Source organism: Corella eumyota, chromosome 5 (assembly GCF_963082875.1).
Source record: "Corella eumyota chromosome 5, kaCorEumy4.1, whole genome shotgun sequence".
Lineage (NCBI taxonomy): Eukaryota > Metazoa > Chordata > Ascidiacea > Phlebobranchia > Corellidae > Corella > Corella eumyota.
The window spans coordinates 1,568,991-1,594,072 of record NC_137494.1 but is presented as its reverse complement, the minus strand read 5'-3'; the positions used below and the strand labels follow the sequence as shown (position 1 = coordinate 1,594,072).

The 25,082-nt window shown below is 31.6% G+C and overlaps 6 protein-coding genes across 6 annotated transcripts; 1 reads left to right on the top strand and 5 right to left on the bottom strand.

Moving 5' to 3' along the window:
* Window positions 1-5,690: 5,690 nt before the first annotated feature.
* On the bottom strand, window positions 5,691-6,694 carry LOC145753087 (uncharacterized). The gene has a single exon (XM_082569477.1). It carries the CDS (start codon window positions 6,638-6,640, stop codon window positions 5,810-5,812), a length of 831 nt encoding a protein of 276 aa, XP_082425603.1. The 5' UTR covers window positions 6,641-6,694; the 3' UTR covers window positions 5,691-5,809.
* A 572-nt stretch (window positions 6,695-7,266) lies between these two features.
* Window positions 7,267-19,263, bottom strand: LOC145752823 (uncharacterized). Its single transcript, XM_082569171.1, has 14 exons — window positions 19,141-19,263; window positions 18,760-18,977; window positions 18,478-18,588; window positions 17,925-18,100; window positions 17,534-17,743; window positions 16,919-17,000; window positions 16,587-16,664; window positions 15,941-16,144; window positions 15,428-15,686; window positions 9,382-9,499; window positions 8,980-9,161; window positions 8,596-8,694; window positions 7,997-8,201; window positions 7,267-7,476 (listed from the first exon to the last, which is right to left on the bottom strand). Exons 1-14 carry the CDS (start codon window positions 19,219-19,221, stop codon window positions 7,268-7,270), a joined length of 2,232 nt encoding a protein of 743 aa, XP_082425297.1. The 5' UTR covers window positions 19,222-19,263; the 3' UTR covers window position 7,267.
* A 296-nt stretch (window positions 19,264-19,559) lies between these two features.
* LOC145752544 (thiosulfate sulfurtransferase/rhodanese-like domain-containing protein 2) lies at window positions 19,560-21,446 on the top strand. Its single transcript, XM_082568844.1, has 4 exons — window positions 19,560-20,003; window positions 20,126-20,446; window positions 20,626-20,876; window positions 21,152-21,446. The coding sequence occupies exons 1-4, from the start codon at window positions 19,605-19,607 to the stop codon at window positions 21,444-21,446; spliced, it is 1,266 nt and encodes a 421-aa protein (XP_082424970.1). The 5' UTR covers window positions 19,560-19,604.
* A 169-nt stretch (window positions 21,447-21,615) lies between these two features.
* On the bottom strand, window positions 21,616-22,893 carry LOC145752370 (lysine-specific demethylase 8-like). The gene has a single exon (XM_082568645.1). The coding sequence runs from the start codon at window positions 22,891-22,893 to the stop codon at window positions 21,616-21,618; it is 1,278 nt and encodes a 425-aa protein (XP_082424771.1).
* Window positions 22,894-22,917: 24 nt separating this feature from the next.
* On the bottom strand, window positions 22,918-23,400 carry LOC145752371 (nudC domain-containing protein 2-like). Its single transcript, XM_082568646.1, has one exon. It carries the CDS (start codon window positions 23,377-23,379, stop codon window positions 22,918-22,920), a length of 462 nt encoding a protein of 153 aa, XP_082424772.1. The 5' UTR covers window positions 23,380-23,400.
* A 186-nt stretch (window positions 23,401-23,586) lies between these two features.
* Window positions 23,587-24,786, bottom strand: LOC145752543 (uncharacterized). The gene has a single exon (XM_082568843.1). It carries the CDS (start codon window positions 24,784-24,786, stop codon window positions 23,587-23,589), a length of 1,200 nt encoding a protein of 399 aa, XP_082424969.1.
* Window positions 24,787-25,082: the final 296 nt, after the last annotated feature.

Below are 25,082 nucleotides of genomic sequence, written 5' to 3'. Positions count from 1 at the left end.
AAATTTGACAAGCTGAGGCCTTTGCCTTTAGGGTTAGGGTGTAGGACTTTTATTAGGGAAAATGCATATAGAAAGATGTACACTCAAAAATTATAACTAATGTTATTATCAATTTAATATATATATATATTTATTAAAAAACAAATATCTTACCGTATGTTAAAGAAATCACCTTTTTGTTCTTCTTTTCACAACTTATTAAAACCTCAATTAACAACTACCTCTCTTATCAGATCATCATCAGATCCTCCAAATGTTCCTCTATTCTTTATCAAATTATTATCAGATCCTCCAGATGTTCTTTTATTCCTTATTGCATTCTCCAGGTTCACGAAATCGTCATCTGAAATCTAAAACCTTAAAAAGAAAGCTAAAAAGCAGTTATCTAAGTCTAATTAAAAATTAAAATTAGTTAAAATATTACCTTGTTGTTCAGAGGACTACATGTTACCTATCTTTCTCGATTCCTCATTAGATCCTTCAGATGTTCCTTCATTTTTCATGAACTCATCATCATATTCTCCAGATGTTCCTCTATTCCTCATCAGATCCTCCAGGTTCATGAGATCGCCATCTGAAATCTGAAACCTTAAAAAAAAAGCTAAAAAGCAGTTACCTATGTCTAATTAAAAATTAAAATTGGTTAACAGATTACCTTGTTGTTCGGAAGACTACATTTTACTTATCTTTCTTAATTCCTCATTAGATCCTTGAGATGTTCCTTCATTTTTCATGAAATCATCATTAAATCCTCCATGTGTTCCTCTATTCCTCATCAGATCTGCCAGGTTCACGAGGTCGTCATCTGAAATCTAAAACCTTAAAAAAAAAGCTAAAAAGCAGTTATATATGTCTAATTAAAAATTAAAATTAGTTAAAATATTACCTTGTTGTTTAGAAGACTACATGTTACTTATCTTCCTCGATTCCCCATTAGATCCTCCAGATGTTCATTCATTTTTCATGAATTCATCATCAGATCCTCTAGATGTTCCTCTATTCCTCATCAGATCCTCCAGGTTCACAAGATCGCCATCTGAAATCTGAAACCTTAAAAAAAAAGCTAAAAAACAGTTATGTATGTCTAATTAAAAATTAAAATTAGTTAAAATATTACCTTGTTGTTCAGAAGACTACATGTTACTTATCTTTCTCGATTTCTCATTAGATCCTCCAGATGTTCCTTCATTTTTCATGAATTCATCATCAGATCCTCTAGAGTCTAGATGTTCCTTTATTCCTCATCAGATCCTCCAGGTTCACGAGATCGTCATCTGAAATCTAAAACCTTAAAAAGAAAGCTAAAAAGCAGTTATTTATGTCTAATTAAAAATTAGAATTAGTTAAAATATTACCTTGTTGTTCAGAAGACTGCATGTTACCTATCTTTCTTGATTCCTCATTAGATCCTGCAGATGTTCCTTTATTCCTTATGAAATCATTATCCGATCCTCCAGATGTTCCTCTATTCCTTATCAGATCTTCCAGGTTCACGAGATCGTCATCTGAAATCTAAAACCTTAAAAAGAAAGCTGAAAAGCAGTTATTTATGTCTAATTAAAAATTAGAATTAGTTAAAATATTACCTTGTTGTTCAGAAGACTACATGTTACTTATCTTTCTTGATTCCTCATTAGATCCTTCAGATGTTCCTTTATTTTTCATAAAATCATCATCCGATCCTCAAGATGTTCCTCTATTCCTCATCAGATCCTCCAGGTTCACGAGGTCGTCATCTGAAATCTAAAACCTTAAAAAGAAAGCTAAAAGGCAGTTATATATGTCTAATTAAAAATTAAAATTAGTTAAAATATTACCTTGTTGTTCAGAAGACTACATGTTACCTATCTTTCTCGATTCTTCATTACATCCTCCAGATGTTCCTTTATTTTCCATGAAATCATCATCAGATCCTCTAGATGTTCCTCTATTCTTCATCAGATCCTCCAGGTTCACGAGATCGTCATCCGAAATCTAAAACCTTAAAAAGAAAGCTAAAAAGCAGTTATATATGTCTAATTAAAAATTAAAATTAGTTAAAATATTACCTTGTTGTTCAGAAGACTACATGTTACCTATCTTTCTCGATTCCTCATTAGATCCTCCAAATGTTCATTCATTCTTCATGAAATCATCATCAGATCCTCCAGATGTTCCTCTATTCCTCATCAGATCTGCCAGGTTCACGAGGTCGTCATCTGAAATCTAAAACCTTAAAAAAAAGCTAAAAAGCAGTTACCTATGTCTAATTAAAAATTAAAATTGGTTAACAGATTACCTTGTTGTTTGAAAGACTACATTTTACTTATCTTTCTCGATTCCTCATTAGATCCTCCAGATGTTTCTTCATTTTTCATGAAATCATCATTAAATCCTCCATGTGTTCCTCTATTCGTCATCAGATCCGCCAGGTTCACGAGGTCGTCATCTGAAATCTAAAACCTTAAAAAGAAAGCTAAAAAGCAGTTATATATGTCTAATTAAAAATTAAAATTAGTTAAAATATTACCTTGTTGTTTAGAAAACTACATGTTACCTATCTTTCTCGATTCCTCATTACATCCTTCAGATGTTCCTTTATTTTTCATGAATTCATCATCAGATCCTCTAGATGTTCTTCTATTCCTCATCACATCATCCAGGTTCACGAGATCATCATCTGAAACCTTAAACCTTAAAAAGAAAGCTAAAAAGCAGTTATTTATGTCTAATTAAAAATTAAAATTGGTTAACATATTACCTTGTTGTTCAGAAGACTACATGTTACTTATCTTTCTCGATTCCTCATTACATCCTCCAGATGTTCCTTTATTCTTCATGAAACAATCATCAAATCCTCCAGATGTTCTTCTATTCCTCATCAGATCTTCCAGGTTCACGAGATCGTCATCTGAAATCTAAAACCTTATAAAGAAAGCTAAAAAGCAGTTATTTAAATCCTTCAGCTTCACAAAATCGTCGTCTGAAACCTTCATAAGAATGCTGGAAAGCAGTTATATATGTCAAAATAGAAAAAATATTAATTAATTAGTTAACATTTTACCTGGTTGGTCAAGGTACTATAGGTTACCTATTTTCTCTTTACCTCATTTTATCATCATCATCATCAGATCCCTCGGCTCCACAAAGTTGTCATCTAAAACCTTAGAAAAGAAACAACTAAACCGACAAATTTACAGCCAAAGCGACTCAAATCGACGCACGCAAACTGACAATGTTACAATTAAAGCGACGGAAGCGACGAACAACGAAATTGACGCAAACTGCTAAAGCGATCGACGAAAGCGGCGAAGAACGGAAGCGACGATTGCGGCGAACAACGAAAGCGACGATTGCGGCGAACAACGAAAGCGACGATTGCGGCGAACAACGATAGCGACGATTGCGGCGAACAACGAAAACGTCGAACAACAAAGCGGCGATCAACGGGAGCGACGAACAACAAAAGCGACGAACGGAGCAATGTGTTGCAACACGCGCACGAATTCAATTTAAAGCAAGACTGACGACCGGCCAAATCCAACTAGGCCGATCTTAGTCTTAGGTCATTTTTAGTATAATATCTGTTATCAATAATATCTTAAAACTTTACAAGTTGGGCCATAGCCTTCAAAGCTAGGGTGTAGGCCTTTGGTTACGAGGGAAACATGTAAAAGTTGTACAATGATAAATAAATTTATTAACTATTTAATACATATATTTTTCGAAAAACAAGTATTTTACCGGGATGATTAAGAAATCACATTTTTTGTCTTTTCCTCACAGCTTATCAAAGCCTAAATTTACAACAACCTGAAGCCCACATCCAACTCTTCAATTTCTCTTTAAATCACCGAAGAATCGCCTAATTAGTACCTATTTCTCGTCAGATCATCATCAGACCACTCCCTTTCTGCAAGATCGTCATCTACAACTGCAAATATAAACTGGGGGCAGTTAAATGGTCTAGTTAGGTATTATTTATTGATACGCTTTCAAATAGCGTTGTTTAATAAATACGCGGACTGTTAAACGCAATTCGCCAAACATTAAAACAACGAATGTATCGATACGCGCACGATCCTACCCCTAACGCACTGCATAACCAATTAAACAACACCATATACACTAAAAAAATAACTACTAAAAATTATAAAATAATTCACTTAACTCAATTTGTTAAAGAAAAAGATGGCTTCGTCCTAAAGACGCTTTCGACATGGCTTAAACTCTCAACTTAGCTAAAACATTAAAACAAATATCCTGAACACAGACTAACTTAAACTTAATGGCGGACAAGCCGATCCAAGAAGTCAAGTTGTGACGTCAGTTGTGACGTCAGTTGTATTCATCCGCAACGCATTATGCTAAAGGCGTATAAAGAAATAGTTTCTTAACTAATCAAATTATAAAAAACTAACAACGTCGTTATCTTACGAAACAATTTAAAATAGAAAACTTTATTAATTTTAAATATTTAATTAAATATTAGCTTTATAAACTTACTATTAAACTATATACCACATGTTTTAACACAAAACCTAAAAGCGTTTCTCTTAAATTCTGCGCTTCGCTAATTTCGGCGCTGATTGCCTGAAACGAATTACGCTTTTCTTCGGTAACATTTCAATTTTTTTTTACCACGACCTTACTAGTCGGGATTATTTTTGTTGTAATAATTATTATGCTTCGAAATCTTAGATTTCAAAACGTGTTGTTATTGTGAATATTTTTATTATTATGTTTTAAATTATAAAACATAATAAATAGTTTTATATTATAAACGTAACCGTTTTATATTAGAATATTAATTACTTAAAAAGGAATTTTTTTTTTTTAAACATTTAAAATAATTTTGTTTTGAAATTTTTTTAGTACAATCATTTAATATGATTTTAGTTTATAACTAAATACGTAATATTTGATTTATTAATTTAGTTAATATTTATAATTAAGTAATGTTTATGCGTAACTTTATTTATTAATAGTTTTTAAAAATAATCAAATAATTTCGAACCATATTTTATTTATTAAATAAATCTAGTTTTTATTTTTCGTACTCATCTGAATTTTGATTCAAAATAACTTTTGATCTTGTGTATATTAAGTTCTGAAATTTTAGTATGTTGCTTATAAAAATATTGTGTTCTAATCCTCCTTTTTTTATAATGTAATTATTACTAATTACTAATTGCTTGTTTATTTATTAAAATTTAAAGATCGTTATTGGGTTTTCAAATTTTGGTTAGTTATATATCATAATATTATTAACTCAAAAAGGAAATAAAAAATTAATTTTTGTTTGTTTATTATAAGTAAATTCTTGTTTGTTTATGAAAAATTAAAGTTCGATATTAAGCATTCAAAATTTAGTATAATGTATTTTATAATATTAGTAATTAAAGTACATATTTAAAAGATAATTTTTGTTTGTTTATTATATTTAAATGCTTGTTTATTTATTAAAAATCAATAATCAATTTTAAGCATTCAAAACTTTGTCTAATGTATATTGTGATATCAACAACTTAAAACTGAGTTAAAAAATTACTTTTTGTTTGTTAAGTATATTTAATTACTTGTTTGTTGATTGAAAAATTAAAGATCGATATTTTAAAACTTTTAAAATAATTTTGTTATGAAATTTTCTTAGTTCAATAGTTGAATAAATTTTTAGTCTAATAATTAAATACTAATGTTTGATTTAATAAGATAGTTAATATTTTTTATTAAGTTCATTTTATGCATAACTTTATTTATCACTTAAAATTTTAAAAATAATCAAATGATTTCGAACCATATTTTATTTATCAAATAAATCTAGTTAGTTTTAAAATTTATTTTTGCCATAATCTGTAGCAAGAAGTAAAAATAGATTAAACGAAGCTTCCATGTCAAATTCGCCTTCAAAACCACAAAGATTAGTTAAATTGTTATCGAAAGCAGATATAGTTGTAGCATCAAACGAGCTTACAGATTCTAAAAATCCCTTCAGATGCTTTCTTGACCATATATCACCGATAGAAATATCATCATGTCTCTCCTTGTGTGCAAAATTCATTTGATCATACACATTTTCATATCGACCTTGAAAAATATTCTTCAAATAAAGTGTATTTCTATTTACAAGTGCCTGAATGCTGACATCTTCAACCATTTTAGATATTTGCTCGCCCAAATGATCGCTCATTTCAATCCCTATTGGTTTTATTATAGGCGTCCAGTATCCAAATATAGCAAGACATCCATCGGGTTTAAGAACTCTTTTAACTTCACCCAAAAATTGTGGAATATCAAACCAGTGAGCTGATTCTCCAGAAACAATCAAATCGACGCTTTGGTCTTCTGCTGGAATCTCTTCAGCAACTGCAACCTTGTATTGAATATGTTGATGTTTATTTTGCTTAATAGCTTTCTCAATTTGAGTTTCACTGACATCGATAGCTAAGATGTTGTTGAAATACTCTGAGAAAATGCTAGTTGATTGTCCGTTTCCACAACCTACGTCAATCATGACGTCATATTTTTGTGACACGTCATCAGATAATGACGAATGCTTTCTTTTATATTCTATAATCTTGTTTGCCAGTTCTAAGTTGTATACTGGTCTGTAGCTCATATATTTTGTTGTTATTTGGTGCCCTTTAAAATTTTCGCTCATTTTTTTGAAATTTTGATTAATTTAACTAAGTCGTCCTAAACTTAAGACCTACAAAATTAACTAAATTTAAAAAAATCAATTAAAATAAAGCAATACGCAAAACCGTGCCTTAACGCATTTAAGAAATGCCATTTTTTGCTTTTTCGTAAAAAACTTCATTTTCGTTCGTTGATTTTACAAATAAAAACTTGTCACGGATTTTCTCCAAACGTGATCTAACATTACCAAAACAAACTTCCTAACCACGTTTGTCTGTCTAGGCTAGTATAATAACTATTCGCAATGCCCTAAGGCGTGCCATATAAATATATTAAATGCTACTATAGGTGAAAAGGCACTTGTGGTATTGAGTTAAACCACTGCGTAATTTTTTTAATTGGGCCATAATTTTATACATGGCCAACCAAGCAGTGCCAGTTAACTGAACTTTGGCATTTTTTGATCAATCAAGGGGAACTACTAGCAACTTGTTAACCTCTAAAGCTGTACTTTGTGCCCTAATAAGTCATTGCTAAGTTCGAATAGTTAACAACCTTTTTAGGTAAGCGTTTTTCGCATAAACACAAAGCTTTTTATAAATATAAATTTAATATAAACAAAATTATATGAAATCATCCACACTATGAATCATTTTCGTTTGATCGCTGCGGCAATACGTTTCCGTACGTTATCAACAGATTCAGCTGATTTTGTATGTTGTGTTCCATTTTGAAAATTAGAAGTTAAATTACCGGGTGAACCAGTGCTATGACTTCGTTTAATTAGATTCTCGTTTGCGCCAAATGATAAATCGCGGATGTGAGCTGATAGTTCTTGGGGTGGAGTTGTTTTCAATGCTAATAAAATTAGGATTTTTTAAAGTTTTTTTCACCACTGTTGTGTTAAAATTGGCATAAAAAATAAATAAATTAAAATCCTCACTATCGGACATTAAGTTAAATAAATGCCATGTTTTTTAATTTAGATAGTTAGGTTAACTATGTGTCTAATTTAATCATACTATTTTTTTAAAGGAATCGTAACTTAGTTAAATATAGTTTAAACACAATTTTAACCAATCAATTTTAAATAACCAGCAGCGTGGTGTAGTGGTCAGAGCACTTGGCTTCACCACATAGGATTATGGATTCGATCCCCACTGCTCTCATGCTGTAGCGCCCTTGATTAAGGCGCTATAAACAGTATAAACTCCTGCTAAACCAACACTTAATTAGCAGCTAAATTATCAGACAATTATAATCTATAATATCCCAAACTGTCAAAGGCAACTTGAGACTGGGTCAAGGTAACTGATGTTACTTTATGTGGATAAAAAAACAGACGCGGCGCTTAAAAATATTAGAAAAAATTACCAACCTGTTACGTCACGTCGAGGTAACAAATCAGGCAACGATCTTAATGAAGGTAAACCTCGTGGTGAAGGGTGATCCAGGCCAAGATTTCGAAGTGTTTGGTTTGATAATTTGATCGATTCTTTGTCGCTGTGTCCAGTAGAAATAACTCGGTTTAAAGCTGAGATTGGGACTTGGCTATGGGTCGAGTTACTTGTTACATTTGATGACTTAATAAACAAATATAGTGATGTAATAGTTAATTGATCAATAAAAAAACAAATTAAATATTGTTGGCCTATTTGCAGATAATTTTAAAAACCAGGTAAGTTGTTCAAAAATGTTAAACATCAATCAAAAAAATCAGAATGTTAAATAACTATAGAACAAGTCTTAACAATTTTAAATTATCACTAAAAGGGCAACTGAACATAATAATTAATTTTCAATATCACCTAAAGGGTGTGGGATGTTTATATTTTTATTGGGTAAGGACATGTCTGCTTTTGTACATTTTTAAGCTATCCGCAAACCCTGGTTTGAGGGCAAATGGGTTCAAAACACAAAACCTTATGGCTTTGATGGAATGACCGCTATACTATAACAGACCAGAGTACTTTTTACCTTATAAGTTTGTAGTTGTTGTGTTGCGGTACCTAATGCTTCAGTTAATTCAAATCTTTCTTCACATTCTCTTCTCACTGTTTCTTGTAATAATGTGATCTAGAAATTAATATATTTCTAATTCTTTTAGTACACAAAAATACAATCAAAACCTTAATCCAAAATTAAGTAAGAGGGTTTATTAGTTGTGATTATTTGCATTGAAAAATATGAGTAATAAAAAATAAGAATAAAAACTCCTTCATTAGTTGTTATTAATATAGTAGTTCTTAAATATTTTTAAGTAATCTTAAATATTAGATTTTATTGAAAAAGAAAATGCAAACCCCTTCTTTAATTTATATAACATAATAAACAAAATTTTTTATAAAGTTAAAAGAAAACCTCTTCTTTAGTTGTTAATAACTCCTTTTCCAAATCCTCATTTTTGTTTTCAACTTTCTCCAACTTTTGTTTTAAGTTTTCAAGTTGAATTTTCTGAACTGAGTTGTCGTCATCTTGGTTGAGATTAAGTTGAGCAATTCTGTCCTCAAGATCGGAAATTATTTTCTTTAAACTTGACTTTTCTATTGAAAAAATAACAAATTCTATTCAATATTTAGTTCTATTTAAAAACCCTTACAGAACCTATCTTATTTTAGATTTCAAAATCCCAATACTAGTGGCCATTTAACTTTTATTAAATTTTTTTTTTATTAAACTCTAAACACACAGATAAATAAAACTAAAAGCTAGCAACTAAAAAAAGATAACTTAAAAGTATTGTTAAAATATTTATGTTTAAACCTTCATTGAATTCTATCTTTACATCGTTCATATTCTTCCTCATTATTTCAACTTTTTGATTTAAATTATCAACTTCATGTTTATAAGTTTCCAATTTATTTTGCAAATTTTCCTTCATCTAATACAATAAGGTAAATATTACAACCTTACACACTAAACCATCAAGTTAATAGTTAGACAATTTTTTTAACAACCATATTATAATTTATAATCATGCTGAAATGGAGTAGCTTGTTAAAATAAAAAGCTATAAATAGTACCAACCTTTGCTGGGCCACAAAAAATAAGGAAGTTAATAATCAGGCAGTAATATCCAAAAACTGCCAAAGGCAACTTAAGCCGCAAAGTTGAAAAAAAAAACCAAAGGGCAACTTAAGTCGCAAAAGGGCAACTTAAGCCGCAAAGTTGAAAAAAAACCAAAGGGCAACTTAAGCCACGAAGTTGAAAAAAAAAAACAAAGGGCAACTTAAGCCACGAAGTTGAAAAAAAAAAACAAAGGGCAACTTAAGCTGTGAAGTTGAAAAAAAAAACCAAAGGGCAACTTAAGCCGCAAAGTTGAAAAAAAAAACCAAAGGGCAACTTAAGTCGCAAAGTTGAAAAAAAAAACCAAAGGGCAACTTAAGTCGCAAAGTTGAAAAAAAAAACCAAAGGGCAACTTAAGCCGTAAAGTTGAAAAAAAAACCAAAGGGCAACTTAAGTCGCAAAGTTGAAAAAAAAAACCAAAGGGCAACTTAAGCCGTAAAGTTGAAAAAAAAACCAAAGGGTAACTTAAGCCGCAAAGTTGAAAAAAAAACCAAAGGGCAACTTAAGCCGTGAAGTTGAAAAAAAAACCAAAGGGCAACTTAAGTCGCAAAGTTGAAAAAAAAACCAAAGGGCAACTTAAGCCGCAAAGTTGAAAAAAAAACCAAAGGGCAACTTAAGCCGTAAAGTTGAAAAAAAAACCAAAGGGCAACTTAAGCCGCAAAGTTGAAAAAAAAACCAAAGGGCAACTTAAGCCGTGAAGTTGAAAAAAAAACCAAAGGGCAACTTAAGTCGCAAAGTTGAAAAAAAAACCAAAGGGCAACTTAAGCCGCAAAGTTGAAAAAAAAACCAAAGGTCAACTTAAGCTGTGAAGTTAAAAAAAAAACCAAAGGGCAACTTAAGTCGCAAAGTTGAAAAAAAAAAACAAAGGGCAACTTAAGCCACGAAGTTGAAAAAAAAAACAAAGGGCAACTTAAGCTGTGAAGTTGAAAAAAAAAACCAAAGGGCAACTTAAGCCGCGAAGTTGAAAAAAAAAACCAAAGGGCAACTTAAGTCGCAAAGTTGAAAAAAAAAACCAAAGGGCAACTTAAGTCGCAAAGTTGAAAAAAAAAACCAAAGGGCAACCTAAGTCGCAAAGTTGAAAAATAAACCAAAGGGCAACTTAAGTCGCAAAGTTGAAAAAAAAAACCAAAGGGCAACTTAAGCCGTGAAGTTGAAAAAAAAACCAAAGGGCAACTTAAGCCGTGAAGTTGAAAAAAAAACCAAAGGGCAACTTAAGCCGTGAAGTTGAAAAAAAAACCAAAGGGCAACTTAAGCCGCAAAGTTGAAAAAAAAACCAAAGGGCAACTTAAGCCGTAAAGTTGAAAAAAAAACCAAAGGGCAACTTAAGCCGCAAAGTTGAAAAAAAAACCAAAGGGCAACTTAAGCCGTGAAGTTGAAAAAAAAACCAAAGGGCAACTTAAGTCGCAAAGTTGAAAAAAAAACCAAAGGGCAACTTAAGCCGCAAAGTTGAAAAAAAAACCAAAGGTCAACTTAAGCTGTGAAGTTAAAAAAAAAACCAAAGGGCAACTTAAGCCGCAAAGTTGAAAAAAAAACCAAAGGTCAACTTAAGCCGCAAAGTTGAAAAAAAAACCAAAGGGCAACTTAAGCCGCAAAGTTGAAAAAAAAACCAAAGGGCAACTTAAGCCGTGAAGTTGAAAAAAAAACCAAAGGGCAACTTAAGTCGCAAAGTTGAAAAAAAAACCAAAGGGCAACTTAAGCCGCAAAGTTGAAAAAAAAACCAAAGGGCAACTTAAGTCGCAAAGTTGAAAAAAAAACCAAAGGGCAACTTAAGCCGCAAAGTTGAAAAAAAAACCAAAGGGCAACTTAAGCTGTGAAGTTAAAAAAAAAACCAAAGGGCAACTTAAGCCGCAAAGTTGAAAAAAAAACCAAAGGGCAACTTAAGCCGCAAAGTTGAAAAAAAAACCAAAGGGCAACTTAAGTCGCAAAGTTGAAAAAAAAAACCAAAGGGCAACTTAAGCCGTGAAGTTGAAAAAAAAACCAAAGGGCAACTTAAGCCGCAAAGTTGAAAAAAAAACCAAAGGGCAACTTAAGCCGCAAAGTTGAAAAAAAAACCAAAGGGCAACTTAAGTCGCAACGTTGAAAAAAAAAACCAAAGGGCAACTTAAGCCGTAAAGTTGAAAAAAAAACCAAAGGGCAACTTAAGCCGCAAAGTTGAAAAAAAAACCAAAGGGCAACTTAAGCCGCAAAGTTGAAAAAAAAACCAAAGGGCAACTTAAGCCGCAAAGTTGAAAAAAAAACCAAAGGGCAACTTAAGCCGCAAAGTTGAAAAAAAAACCAAAGGGCAACTTAAGTCGCAAAGTTGAAAAAAAAAACCAAAGGGCAACTTAAGCCGCAAAGTTGAAAAAAAAACCAAAGGGCAACTTAAGCCGCAAAGTTGAAAAAAAAACCAAAGGGCAACTTAAGCCGCAAAGTTGAAAAAAAAAACCAAAGGGCAACTTAAGCCGCAAAGTTGAAAAAAAAAACCAAAGGGCAACTTAAGCCGCAAAGTTGAAAAAAAAACCAAAGGGCAACTTAAGCCGTAAAGTTGAAAAAAAAACCAAAGGGCAACTTAAGCCGCAAAGTTGAAAAAAAACCAAAGGGCAACTTAAGCCGTGAAGTTGAAAAAAAAACCAAAGGGCAACTTAAGTCGCAAAGTTGAAAAAAAAACCAAAGGGCAACTTAAGCCGTGAAGTTGAAAAAAAAACCAAAGGGCAACTTAAGTCGCAAAGTTGAAAAAAAAACCAAAGGGCAACTTAAGCCGTGAAGTTGAAAAAAAAACCAAAGGGCAACTTAAGCCGCAAAGTTGAAAAAAAAACCAAAGGGCAACTTAAGTCGCAAAGTTGAAAAAAAAAACCAAAGGGCAACTTAAGCCGTGAAGTTGAAAAAAAAACCAAAGGGCAACTTAAGCCGCAAAGTTGAAAAAAAAACCAAAGGGCAACTTAAGCCGCAAAGTTGAAAAAAAAACCAAAGGGCAACTTAAGTCGCAAAGTTGAAAAAAAAAACCAAAGGGCAACTTAAGCCGTGAAGTTGAAAAAAAAACCAAAGGGCAACTTAAGCCGTAAAGTTGAAAAAAAAACCAAAGGGCAACTTAAGTCGCAAAGTTGAAAAAAAAACCAAAGGGCAACTTAAGCCGCAAAGTTGAAAAAAAAACCAAAGGTCAACTTAAGCTGTGAAGTTAAAAAAAAAACCAAAGGGCAACTTAAGTCGCAAAGTTGAAAAAAAAAAACAAAGGGCAACTTAAGCCACGAAGTTGAAAAAAAAAAACAAAGGGCAACTTAAGCTGTGAAGTTGAAAAAAAAAACCAAAGGGCAACTTAAGCCGCGAAGTTGAAAAAAAAAACCAAAGGGCAACTTAAGTCGCAAAGTTGAAAAAAAAAACCAAAGGGCAACTTAAGTCGCAAAGTTGAAAAAAAAAACCAAAGGGCAACCTAAGTCGCAAAGTTGAAAAATAAACCAAAGGGCAACTTAAGTCGCAAAGTTGAAAAAAAAAACCAAAAGGCAACTTAAGCCGTGAAGTTGAAAAAAAAACCAAAGGGCAACTTAAGCCGTGAAGTTGAAAAAAAAACCAAAGGGCAACTTAAGCCGTGAAGTTGAAAAAAAAACCAAAGGGCAACTTAAGCCGCAAAGTTGAAAAAAAAACCAAAGGGCAACTTAAGCCGTAAAGTTGAAAAAAAAACCAAAGGGCAACTTAAGCCGTGAAGTTGAAAAAAAAACCAAAGGGCAACTTAAGCCGTGAAGTTGAAAAAAAAACCAAAGGGCAACTTAAGCCGCAAAGTTGAAAAAAAAACCAAAGGGCAACTTAAGCCGTAAAGTTGAAAAAAAAACCAAAGGGCAACTTAAGCCGCAAAGTTGAAAAAAAAACCAAAGGGCAACTTAAGCCGTGAAGTTGAAAAAAAAACCAAAGGGCAACTTAAGCCGCAAAGTTGAAAAAAAAACCAAAGGGCAACTTAAGCCGCAAAGTTGAAAAAAAAACCAAAGGGCAACTTAAGTCGCAAAGTTGAAAAAAAAAACCAAAGGGCAACTTAAGCCGTGAAGTTGAAAAAAAAACCAAAGGGCAACTTAAGCCGTAAAGTTGAAAAAAAAACCAAAGGGCAACTTAAGTCGCAAAGTTGAAAAAAAAACCAAAGGGCAACTTAAGCCGCAAAGTTGAAAAAAAAACCAAAGGTCAACTTAAGCTGTGAAGTTAAAAAAAAAACCAAAGGGCAACTTAAGTCGCAAAGTTGAAAAAAAAAAACAAAGGGCAACTTAAGCCACGAAGTTGAAAAAAAAAAACAAAGGGCAACTTAAGCTGTGAAGTTGAAAAAAAAAACCAAAGGGCAACTTAAGCCGCGAAGTTGAAAAAAAAAACCAAAGGGCAACTTAAGTCGCAAAGTTGAAAAAAAAAACCAAAGGGCAACTTAAGTCGCAAAGTTGAAAAAAAAAACCAAAGGGCAACCTAAGTCGCAAAGTTGAAAAATAAACCAAAGGGCAACTTAAGTCGCAAAGTTGAAAAAAAAAACCAAAGGGCAACTTAAGCCGTGAAGTTGAAAAAAAAACCAAAGGGCAACTTAAGCCGTGAAGTTGAAAAAAAAACCAAAGGGCAACTTAAGCCGTGAAGTTGAAAAAAAAACCAAAGGGCAACTTAAGCCGCAAAGTTGAAAAAAAAACCAAAGGGCAACTTAAGCCGTAAAGTTGAAAAAAAAACCAAAGGGCAACTTAAGCCGCAAAGTTGAAAAAAAAACCAAAGGGCAACTTAAGCCGTGAAGTTGAAAAAAAAACCAAAGGGCAACTTAAGTCGCAAAGTTGAAAAAAAAACCAAAGGGCAACTTAAGCCGCAAAGTTGAAAAAAAAACCAAAGGTCAACTTAAGCTGTGAAGTTAAAAAAAAAACCAAAGGGCAACTTAAGCCGCAAAGTTGAAAAAAAAACCAAAGGTCAACTTAAGCCGCAAAGTTGAAAAAAAAACCAAAGGGCAACTTAAGCCGCAAAGTTGAAAAAAAAACCAAAGGGCAACTTAAGCCGTGAAGTTGAAAAAAAAACCAAAGGGCAACTTAAGTCGCAAAGTTGAAAAAAAAACCAAAGGGCAACTTAAGCCGCAAAGTTGAAAAAAAAACCAAAGGGCAACTTAAGTCGCAAAGTTGAAAAAAAAACCAAAGGGCAACTTAAGCCGCAAAGTTGAAAAAAAAACCAAAGGGCAACTTAAGCTGTGAAGTTAAAAAAAAAACCAAAGGGCAACTTAAGCCGCAAAGTTGAAAAAAAAAACAAAGGGCAACTTAAGCCGCAAAGTTGAAAAAAAAACCAAAGGGCAACTTAAGTCGCAAAGTTGAAAAAAAAAACCAAAGGGCAACTTAAGCCGTGAAGTTGAAAAAAAAACCAAAGGGCAACTTAAGCCGCAAAGTTGAAAAAAAAACCAAAGGGCAACTTAAGCCGCAAAGTTGAAAAAAAAACCAAAGGGCAACTTAAGTCGCAAAGTTGAAAAAAAAACCAAAGGGCAACTTAAGCCGTAAAGTTGAAAAAAAAACCAAAGGGCAACTTAAGCCGCAAAGTTGAAAAAAAAACCAAAGGGCAACTTAAGCCGCAAAGTTGAAAAAAAACACCAAAGGGCAACTTAAGCCGCAAAGTTGAAAAAAAACACAAAGGGCAACTTAAGCCGCAAAGTTGAAAAAACACCAAAGGGCAACTTAAGCCGCAAAGTTGAAAAAAAACACCAAAGGGCAACTTAAGCCGCAAAGTTGAAAAAAAACCAAAGGGCAACTTAAGCCGCAAAGTTGAAAAAAAACACAATTACCTCTTTTATCTTAGCTTGATTTTTATTTCTTGAACTCAAAATAGCTTCGGATTGTTTATCTTTCTCAACACTTAATTCAATTTGAAAATCCTCCTTTAATTTCTTCTCCAGCTCCGTTATAGCAGCTAGATGGTGCTGTTGGGCATCTTTAAGTTGAGTTTGTGAATGGATCGGGTTTGTTTCAGAAGCCTTAAGTTTTTTCTTAAAGTTTTCTCGCAGTTGGTGGATTTGGTTTTGATGAGATGTGATCATAAGTTCTCTGGTAAGCAATATATCCAAATTGTTATAAAAACATTTAAAAAAACCTAAATTTATGTTACATGTTACCCTATAATCAGTAACGTCCCTAAGTAAGGTATATTTCAAAGCAACTCAAGACCTTAGCTTGGTAACGAATGTTACTATATGTTTAAGCTTTGAAGTTAACCTTTCCACATTTCGAATACAATATACAATTCCAGTTTTTATGTAAGATAACCCTTATTAAGTTCTTATTTCAATAAAATCCTTTACCTTTCATTAATTAAAGCTTTGCAAGTTTCCTTTGACTCCTTTAAAACTTTTTCCATTTCATCCAACTTCCCAACCCCCAAGTTAACTCTCTCTTTTATTTCCCTTTCTTTCTTCTCTCTCTCCTTTTGAGTCTGGACTTCTCTCTCAAGTTGTTGGTTGGCAGATGATAATTCTCTTTCTAATTGCCGGCATTCCTGGGTTAACCTTAAACAAAAATTTACTTAATGTTTTTTTTGTATATATATATCTTTATCCTCGATGTGGGAAAGTTGATTGAGCAACATGAACATAGAGTAACATCAATTACTCCGAGTTTCGAGTTGCTTGTGGCAGTTTGGGATATTATAGATTATAATTGCCTGATGATTAAGTGCTGGCTCAGCAGGAGTTCATACCGTTTATAGCGCCTTACTCAAGGGTGCTACAGCGTGAGAGCAGTGGGTATTGAACTCACAATGTCATGTGGTGTAGCAAGTGTTCTCACCACTACACCACGCTGCCGGTCAGTTAAATTTACAAAAAAAGATAGATTACATTCATTTAATATAATATATAGAAAAGCAAAAGTACAAGTAAAGTAAACTATAAAAAAAATGATTAATTTTATTGATGGTATTAACTTAAACAAAAAGCTTAAACCCAGTACCTTTGAATTGTGAGATTTGCATTTTCTTCCGTTTTTTGAAGTTTAACTATTGCACCTTGAGACTCTGATTGCTTTTTCCTAAAAAAATAAGATTTCGTGTTTTTGTAAAATTTTGTAAATCAAAACTTTAATTAGCAAAATAAAATTTAAATATTAAAGTGTACTTCAGTTTTTAATAATAGCACTTTAAACGATTTTTAATAAACTTTTTGAAACTTCAATTGGTTTTATTTGTATTCTTGAACAATACAAAATAAATTAATTTATCTGTTACCAAAATTTAATTTGTAAGTCTTAATTTTTTAAAGTAAAAATTAATATTTCTTGTTTACCTTAATTTATCTTCTAGTAATACTTGATCTGATTGTAAAGTTTTGAATTTTGCCTCAGATGTTTTGATTGACTGCATATGATCTTAAATAAGTATTTGTTATTTGTTTAATATAAAAACTTTAAGAATATTGTTAAGCCTATTCATAAACATAAATACAGGTAGCGTGGTGTAATCAGAACACTTAACTGTACTACATATATATTTTTTTTGTATATATCTTTATCCTCGATGTGGGAAAGTCGAATGTGCAACTTAAACATAGAGTAACATCAGTTACTCCGATCCAGTCTCGAGTTGCCTGTGGCAGTTTGGGATATTGTATAGTCTATAATTGCCCGGTATTTATGCTGCTAATTAAGTGTTGGCTCAGCAGGAGTTTATTCCGTTTATATCGCCTTACTCAAGCATGTGTTGTAGCAAGTGTCATGGTGGTGTAGCTAGTGTTCTTACCACTACACCACGCTGCCAGCAACTTCCATAATGTAGTGTCCTAAGTAAGGTAAATAAACAGCCTTCTGCTGAGCCGATAATCAATTAGCAGTTCAATTATCGAGCAATTATAATCGATAATATCTCAATAAATACAAAATAAAAAATTGATATTTCATACTACCTTTGTTACTATTTTCTAATTCTTGAATTTTCAGCCTTAGTATTTCAATCTCTTGATTGTTAGTTTCCTTTCTTTTTGCATCATCATTCAATAAATTATCAATTCTGCTTTTGTTCTCAATGGCTTCAGATTTTAAACTTTTTATTTCCTTGTGAAGTGAAAGTGTCTCAGTCTCATAAATGTTCTTCTTATTAGAGATAAAATTAAATTCTAAACAAAATATATTTTTAATCAATAAACAGATTAAAAAAAAACATTTTAACCTACATTTTAATTTAAAAACTATTAACATAAAAAATATATTAAAATTGAAGAACCTAACTTACTCTTAAAGTAGCAAACTATATTATCACAAACATTAAAAATGTAAATAAAATATAACAATCATTACCATTCTTGCATTTTGCAGCAAAATCCTGTAAAACAAGACTCATTTCTTCAGTAAATTGAACAGATTGGTTTTGTAGAGGTTCGACATCAGATCTTAGATGATTTAAAACTGATTTAATCATTTTCATCTCATGTTGAAATTGTTTTAAAACTGTTGTTGTTTGTAGTTTAAATGCACTAAAAAAAATTAAATTGTGGTTTATTCTTGCTGTATTTTTTTTCTAGTTATATAAACAAAACTAAACTCCAAAGGTAATCCATATATATATGTTAACAATATATATATTTAGGTCCAATTTATAAACTTACAAAATAAATAATGTCATTCGTAGTAAAATTATGGCGGGAAAATATTAGTTGAGAGTTGTAACCATTTTATGACAATTAAAACCTGGTGGTAGAGCACACTATTGCGTAGTTATGAATAAATACACTATTGATTCACAATTTTTTAAATTCAAATATGTAAAAACAGTATTAACATAAAATCTAAATTCCTTTAATAGTTTGTTCATGAATTTAAAATAGTCATATAACTTTAAAAGTATGTTTACCAAAATTTTTCTGTAGTTTTGTTTTTTCTTTCTACTTCTAAATTCAGTTGAGATCTCAAGTTACTAGAATTTTGTTTCAAGATATCGACCTCTTTTGTAATATTCTCAATTCTAAACATAATTTGATTTAATTTAATTTGGAAATAAAAAACAATTAATTAAACACAAAAATTTTACAAAAAGAAAGATAATGTTACCAAACTTAAAATGGCAATATTTTGACAAGGTTAAATAGGTAACTTTAAGTTAAATTTAAATAAAAAACATTTTTTTTAAATTTACGTTAAATCTTTTTCAGATATGACACAATTCATCGCAACCATCGCATTTTTATGTTTTTCCAACTCATCTTTTAGTTTATCCTCCCTCTCTGCCGAGCCTTCCAAATATTCAAGTTGCTCTTCGAGACTTTTAACTTTATCCTCTAATTTTTTGATTTCGTGATGAATTAAGTAACTAACTCCGCAAAACTGACAAACTGTCGCATCTTTTGGCATTTGCTACATAAAAAATTTATAAATAAGTAAAAATAGCCAGATTTTAGAATTACAAAAAATATTTTATAATAATGTAAGTTTTTAGGTACCAAGTACGGCAAATTGCCAGACAAATGTATTTAAAACAATTTAAAATATTTTTAACCCGTAAAAAATACCTAATTACCTTTAATTCATCGGGCAGAGGATGCTGCGGCGTATGTCGCTCCATAATCGGTGAAAGTGGTTTCATTTTCGCAGATTTCATTGAGTTGGTTATGTAAACAAACTAATACTTGTTCAAAGTTTCGTATTTCCCCGGTTGGAAATTATCAAAATAAACTTCGTCCGTAGCCAAGACAATAACTAATGCTATTGTAGGTGGCGCCAGCACAATTTTAAAATTTTTTAACAGAGAAAAATCTTTCAAAAACTAAAAGTTACAAACATTTGGTATTCAAAAAAAATTAATTAACGTAATATTAAAAAGTTGTAAATTTTAATTAATTTGTTAAAAATATTAAAAACAGCTGATTCGGTTGTCAATTCTGTCATGCATAACTGATAAACCGCTACAGCGATTTTAAAACCACATTGCCATGATATTAACGTAAAACTTTGTTTATAAATTTAAGGAAATAAACATTAAATATGTTAAAACGAGTTAATATCGATAACCTAAATGAAAAAGAATTAGAAAGGTTATCTTACAAAGCTGCATTTTCACAATTTATCTCAAGTTTGGAATGTAATAATTCCGAAAACAAGAAATGGAAATGTTGTGATAATTTTTACGAAGAACTAAAACAATTGCACAAACATGTTTCTTTAAAGCATTCCAATGATATTAAACATAGCTCGCAAAAGTTAGAAATGGCACAAAAATCTTTAAATCAACAAGCAATAGAAGAACAAGATTTTAATGACAATATATTTTTGAATAACACAATGAATTTTAAATGTAATTGTGGAGCTAAAAAATTTGAAGTCTTGCTATTTTATCGCTACATACAAATTATTCTGTCATTGGATCTTTTCAAAAAATGGATGGTAATTAAACTATAAATAAATTTAGACGCATAACTACTTTAACGTTTTAAAGATTGGTATATTTAAACTTACTAAGCTATTGTCACTGTTACTTAAAAACTAAATTAAATATATTTTTTTAGATTGAACTATGTGACAACCTTTCTCTTAAAGGAAAAATAAGAATTGCCAAAGAAGGAATTAATGGAACAGTAGAAGGTTGTGTTTGTGCTACATCAGAATATAAACAACAACTTCTTAAACAAAAATATCTAGACCTTAAAGTTGAAGATTTTAAATCAAGTGAGGGCAATGGTTTTGCATTTGAAAGTCTAGCAGTTTCTGTTTGCGAAGAATTATGTACTTTAGGTATTTCTTCGAAATTTTTAAAAGCTGATGAAGGTGGAAGACATTTAACTCCGGAAGAATTTCATGAACTCCTAGAAACTTCTTCTTCCGAAAAGGTTTATTTTATTTTAAAGTTTTTTACTGCATATGATTAGTGTTTAATTAGTTTAAGAAATTACAAACATAAAAAATTTGACAAAAATATTCTAAAATTGAACAAACTTGAAAAGCTCTGTTAAAATAAGTGACAACAAATATTTAGTCTTACAAACACTAAATCTCTATTTTATAACAGAATGGTCCTGTTTTACTTGATGTTCGCAACTTTTATGAAAGCAAAATTGGATATTTCAATGGAGCAGTTAAACCAAACCTCCGCAAGTTTAGTTATTTTCCTGAGTACGTAGAAAAAAACTTGGATTTATTTAAAGGTCGTCAAGTTTTAACTTATTGTACTGGAGGTATTAGATGTGAGAGGGCAACTGCTTATCTACAAAAAAATACGGAATGTGCAGAAGTTTTTCAACTAAAAGGTGGTATCCACAAGTGGGTTTATTTTTTAAGATTTATTTTAAGTAAGTTATATTACCTGGAGGTTATATAATAGTTGAGTTAACTTGACATCATTTATTGTGTACAATTTTTACAATAGGTATAATGGATTCCTATGCCAAACTTAAATGATTAGAGTATTAGTACACACTGCACACAACCTACTTAGAGGGACTTTTTAGGGCTATATAAAAAGAAATTATACTGTGTGTTTATAATTTTTTTCTTACATATTGGTTATCGTTACTAGCTGTTAAACTGTTTTGCAGATACCTAGAGAAGTATCCAGATGGTTTCTATGAGGGAAAACTATTTGTATTTGACAATCGTTACAGCATCATGGGTGAAAATTCCCAAACTACTTCGACCTGCTTATATTGTGATAAATTATGTGATTCATACGAGTTGTGTACAACACAAAAATGCCGTCAACTTGTGTTAATTTGCCGTGAATGTAGAAGGAAAAGCAACACGACTTGTTGTATTTCCTGTGCAAATAACATGACTGGAACTCCTGAATGTGATTGCACACTTAATAGGGAAAGAGCACCATTAGAAAAATAACTAATTTTACTTTAAAAAAACAGTTTAATAATTGTTCTTAATTTTTAAATAAAAATATGAGGTTTTTAATTTTTTAGTGTTTTTTAAGTCAGTAAGCAAAATGTTTTTTTTCTTTATTAAAAACTAAAACTTACAAACTTATTAAAAAAAAAAAAAGTTAAAATAAATACTACTCCCACCAAAAACTGACAGAAAAGCTCTCGTCCAACGAGCGAATGTAGTGCCAGTGTTTAGGAGGAATATACAAGATTTGACCAGGTAGAAGAATATGTTCTTGAGCATATTGTTTATCCATGTTACAAAACAATGGAAAACGATCGAGGTCTGGGTTTTCTATATCCACCTGACTCGTATTTGAAAGTGTTCCTTCATGTGGATATAAACTTGGACTCTGGTCTGGGGGGTATAGTCGGATAAATTTTCTACCCACAACTTGTGCTAAAAGGTTATGTTTAGGGTCCTGATGACAGGGGGATATTGTACCTTTGGGTCCAAACCAAGCATTAACATCAATATCTTCATCAGGATTGAAATTTTGATCATCGGATAAACAGCAATAATCTGGGATCGAAATATCATTTCTTAACTGTGGAACTTGGTCTAAAAGACGGTGTTGGGCAATATATCCTTTACCATTTTTGTTGTTGTTAACATAAGTCTCAATAAACTTATTTATTGTCATTAATTTTTGGCCCCATTTATCGTCTGTGTATTTTGAACCAATTTCTACTGGTACTGTTCTATGACCAGCAATCTGAGCTAGATATTGGAAGTTCCATAGTGACAAAGCAGGCCAATGTTCAATACATTTATCAAGTATTACGGGCCTTTTAAGATTCCAAAACTCAAGTTGAAACCTTTGTAGTGATGGGCAATCTAAAACTGGTATAATATGGTGTTTCCTTATTTGTGGAAAATCGTTTTTACAATTATTATTTACACAAACTTTTTTACTTGTAAGGTGACCAGTTTCAAATTCTCCAGAACGTTTAACTTGTCCATTTTTTGTTGGGTTACATAGCTCTATAATTCTGTTAAAAATATCATCTAAAACAGGAACACCCATCACCAAAGCCATATCACAAAGTCTAAATATTTCCTTTAATATAATTTCACTAATTTCTTCTTCCATTGATATTGCAATAATTTTAAACAAACTTGAAAATGAGTAAATTTTCCTCCAATCTTCATCCACATCTTTCCAATGTCCAGTGTTTAACATTTCCCAACTAAAATCTATAATTTGCTCAGCCAGTGTCTTAACTTTATCATATTTGTTGTTAAGAATAAAATCAAGACACGATTTTAATTGAAATATTACTGCTGGGTTATCATGTTGTTTGGACTTTAATAAGTTTTGTATATTTAATTGAAGGTGTTCTATACCAGTAGGAAGTAGCCCCAGTATGTGTTTACCTAAGTTAGTATTGTCTTTTAAGTTATCCATTTTGTTTTAATAAATAAAGGTTAATTATTGAATAGCACCTCCATCGTTATAATTTCCAGTTATTTCTGCTGAGCTAAAATCGAAACCAGGATGTTGTACCTGATATTTTTCAAGTGCAAACTTCTTCTGCATTTGCTCGAATGTCCAAAGATCAGCTTTGTAACCACCTTCGACAAATAACGACTCCCAACACTTACTCTCCACTTTTAAGGACTTTGTGAGCAGAATTCGAACCAGTTTTTTATCTTCTAAAGTCCAGGTTGATTCGTCGGGTATAATACTATGTAATAAAGTACCGTTGATTATTATATCACCATGGATTTTGCAGCTCACTTTGGTTGGCGTGATTTGAATGCTCACGTCTTTTCCTTTTGTGTTTGGAGGGGCGTTAATTTCAATAATTAATTCTTCCGTTGTTTGATACCAAAGTCCCCAGGGTGTTTTGCAGTTTATAACACCACTCTTTTCATCAAAATTATTGGACATAACCTATATATTTAAATTACAAATTTTCGAACCTTTAAAACAAGAACAGTTATTTACTTAAATTGTAATAAAACGACGAACGAACATAAAAGTTTAACAACAACTAGAATACTGGCAGTGATTTAAAATATATACACACATCTTATTATGATTGCTACGATGGCAGTTAGCTTTAAAATGTTAGACACATACAGATGATTTTTTGCATTAATTGGTTATGGCAAGAAGATCGTTTTGTTTTTCGGCGCATTTATTCAAGTGTCGTTTCAAAAGATGGAAATTCAAAAATTTTCTATTACAAAATGGACAGTTGTACAATTTTTTTTCATTTTTATGCCTTTTAATGTGACTTTTTAAATTGCCTAATTGTGCAAAAGAATGATTGCAAATATCACAAAAATAAGGTTTTTCGCCCGTATGAATTCTTAAATGCACAGTTAAAAGAGAGGGACTGGCAAATGCCTTCCCACAGACATGACATTTTCGTGAATGTCCCGCTTTCTGGTGATCCCTTATATGCACTTCTAATCCTTCTATGCAGGAAAACCGTTTACCACAAATTCTACATGCCTTATAATAATGTGTTTCTTCATGTTCTTGTAACTGTTTATTAGTGAAAAAACCTCGTTGGCATTCGTCACATCTAAAGTTCCTGGAATGAGATCGTTTGTGTGCTGCTAATGAGGAAAGAAACTTAAACTCCTTGCTGCATTTAGAACATTTATATTTCTTATCTTTTTCCTTTATTTGAACAGGCAATTCCATTCTTAAAACTAACTGTTGATTATTGGGTTTTTGGTTGCAATCGGGTTCTTTGTTATAAGGTTCGTTAGTAATCGCTTTAGGCACAGAATAGGTAAAAAATTTGTCCGTGATATCTTTATCTAGTTCTTCTACTACTTCTTGTTTTATAACAATTGGACCCATCATCATCGGCATTGCAGCAACTTCATTTGAAGTCTCAACTGGGCTTACGTATTTTTCCAGGCTTTGGGATTCGGTTTCTACTTGTTCAGCTGGTTGCAATATGTTCTCGTATTCCTTAAACAATGAGACCATCTCAGTTGTATTTTCCTGTTTAATCTGAATGTTATCTGCAATAAAATTGTTGCTATTTTCCTCTGATATTGTTAAATTAGATTTTTCCAAATTGATGTTATTTTCAAGAGTATCTGTGTTAAAAGATGGGGTTGTTTCTGGGTTGATATCAACAAAGCAATTGCCGCTATATTGTGGTTCCATGTTTATATCTTGAACTCGATTTTCTTTAATACCTAACAACTTATCTCCGTAACTAATAATTTCATTTCGCATCGACCTTACTTCATCCTTGAGTTCGTTTCTAATTAATTTTAATTCCTCTAAAATAAGCATCCCGATTCTGTCTGAGGTAAAATGATTCTCCATATTCCTAACAACCTACGAACACACTTTAAAATAAAAATTGCAATATTCAAATTTTATTTTGCAAAATGTTTTAGCGGAGCACGAAGCACGACGGAATATTTTGGATAGCCGGAAAAAAGGCGGAAAAACGAACGGAATTATGTTTTATAAGATTTCTATGAAATTCCATTACCAATAACTACAATGAAAGCTTTTTTGTTTACGTTTTTAAACTAAAATAATTATTACAAAACGAGAATTTCTAACACTTATTAGCACTAATTTAAAATAAACAAAGTAAAAATAGTTTTTTAATC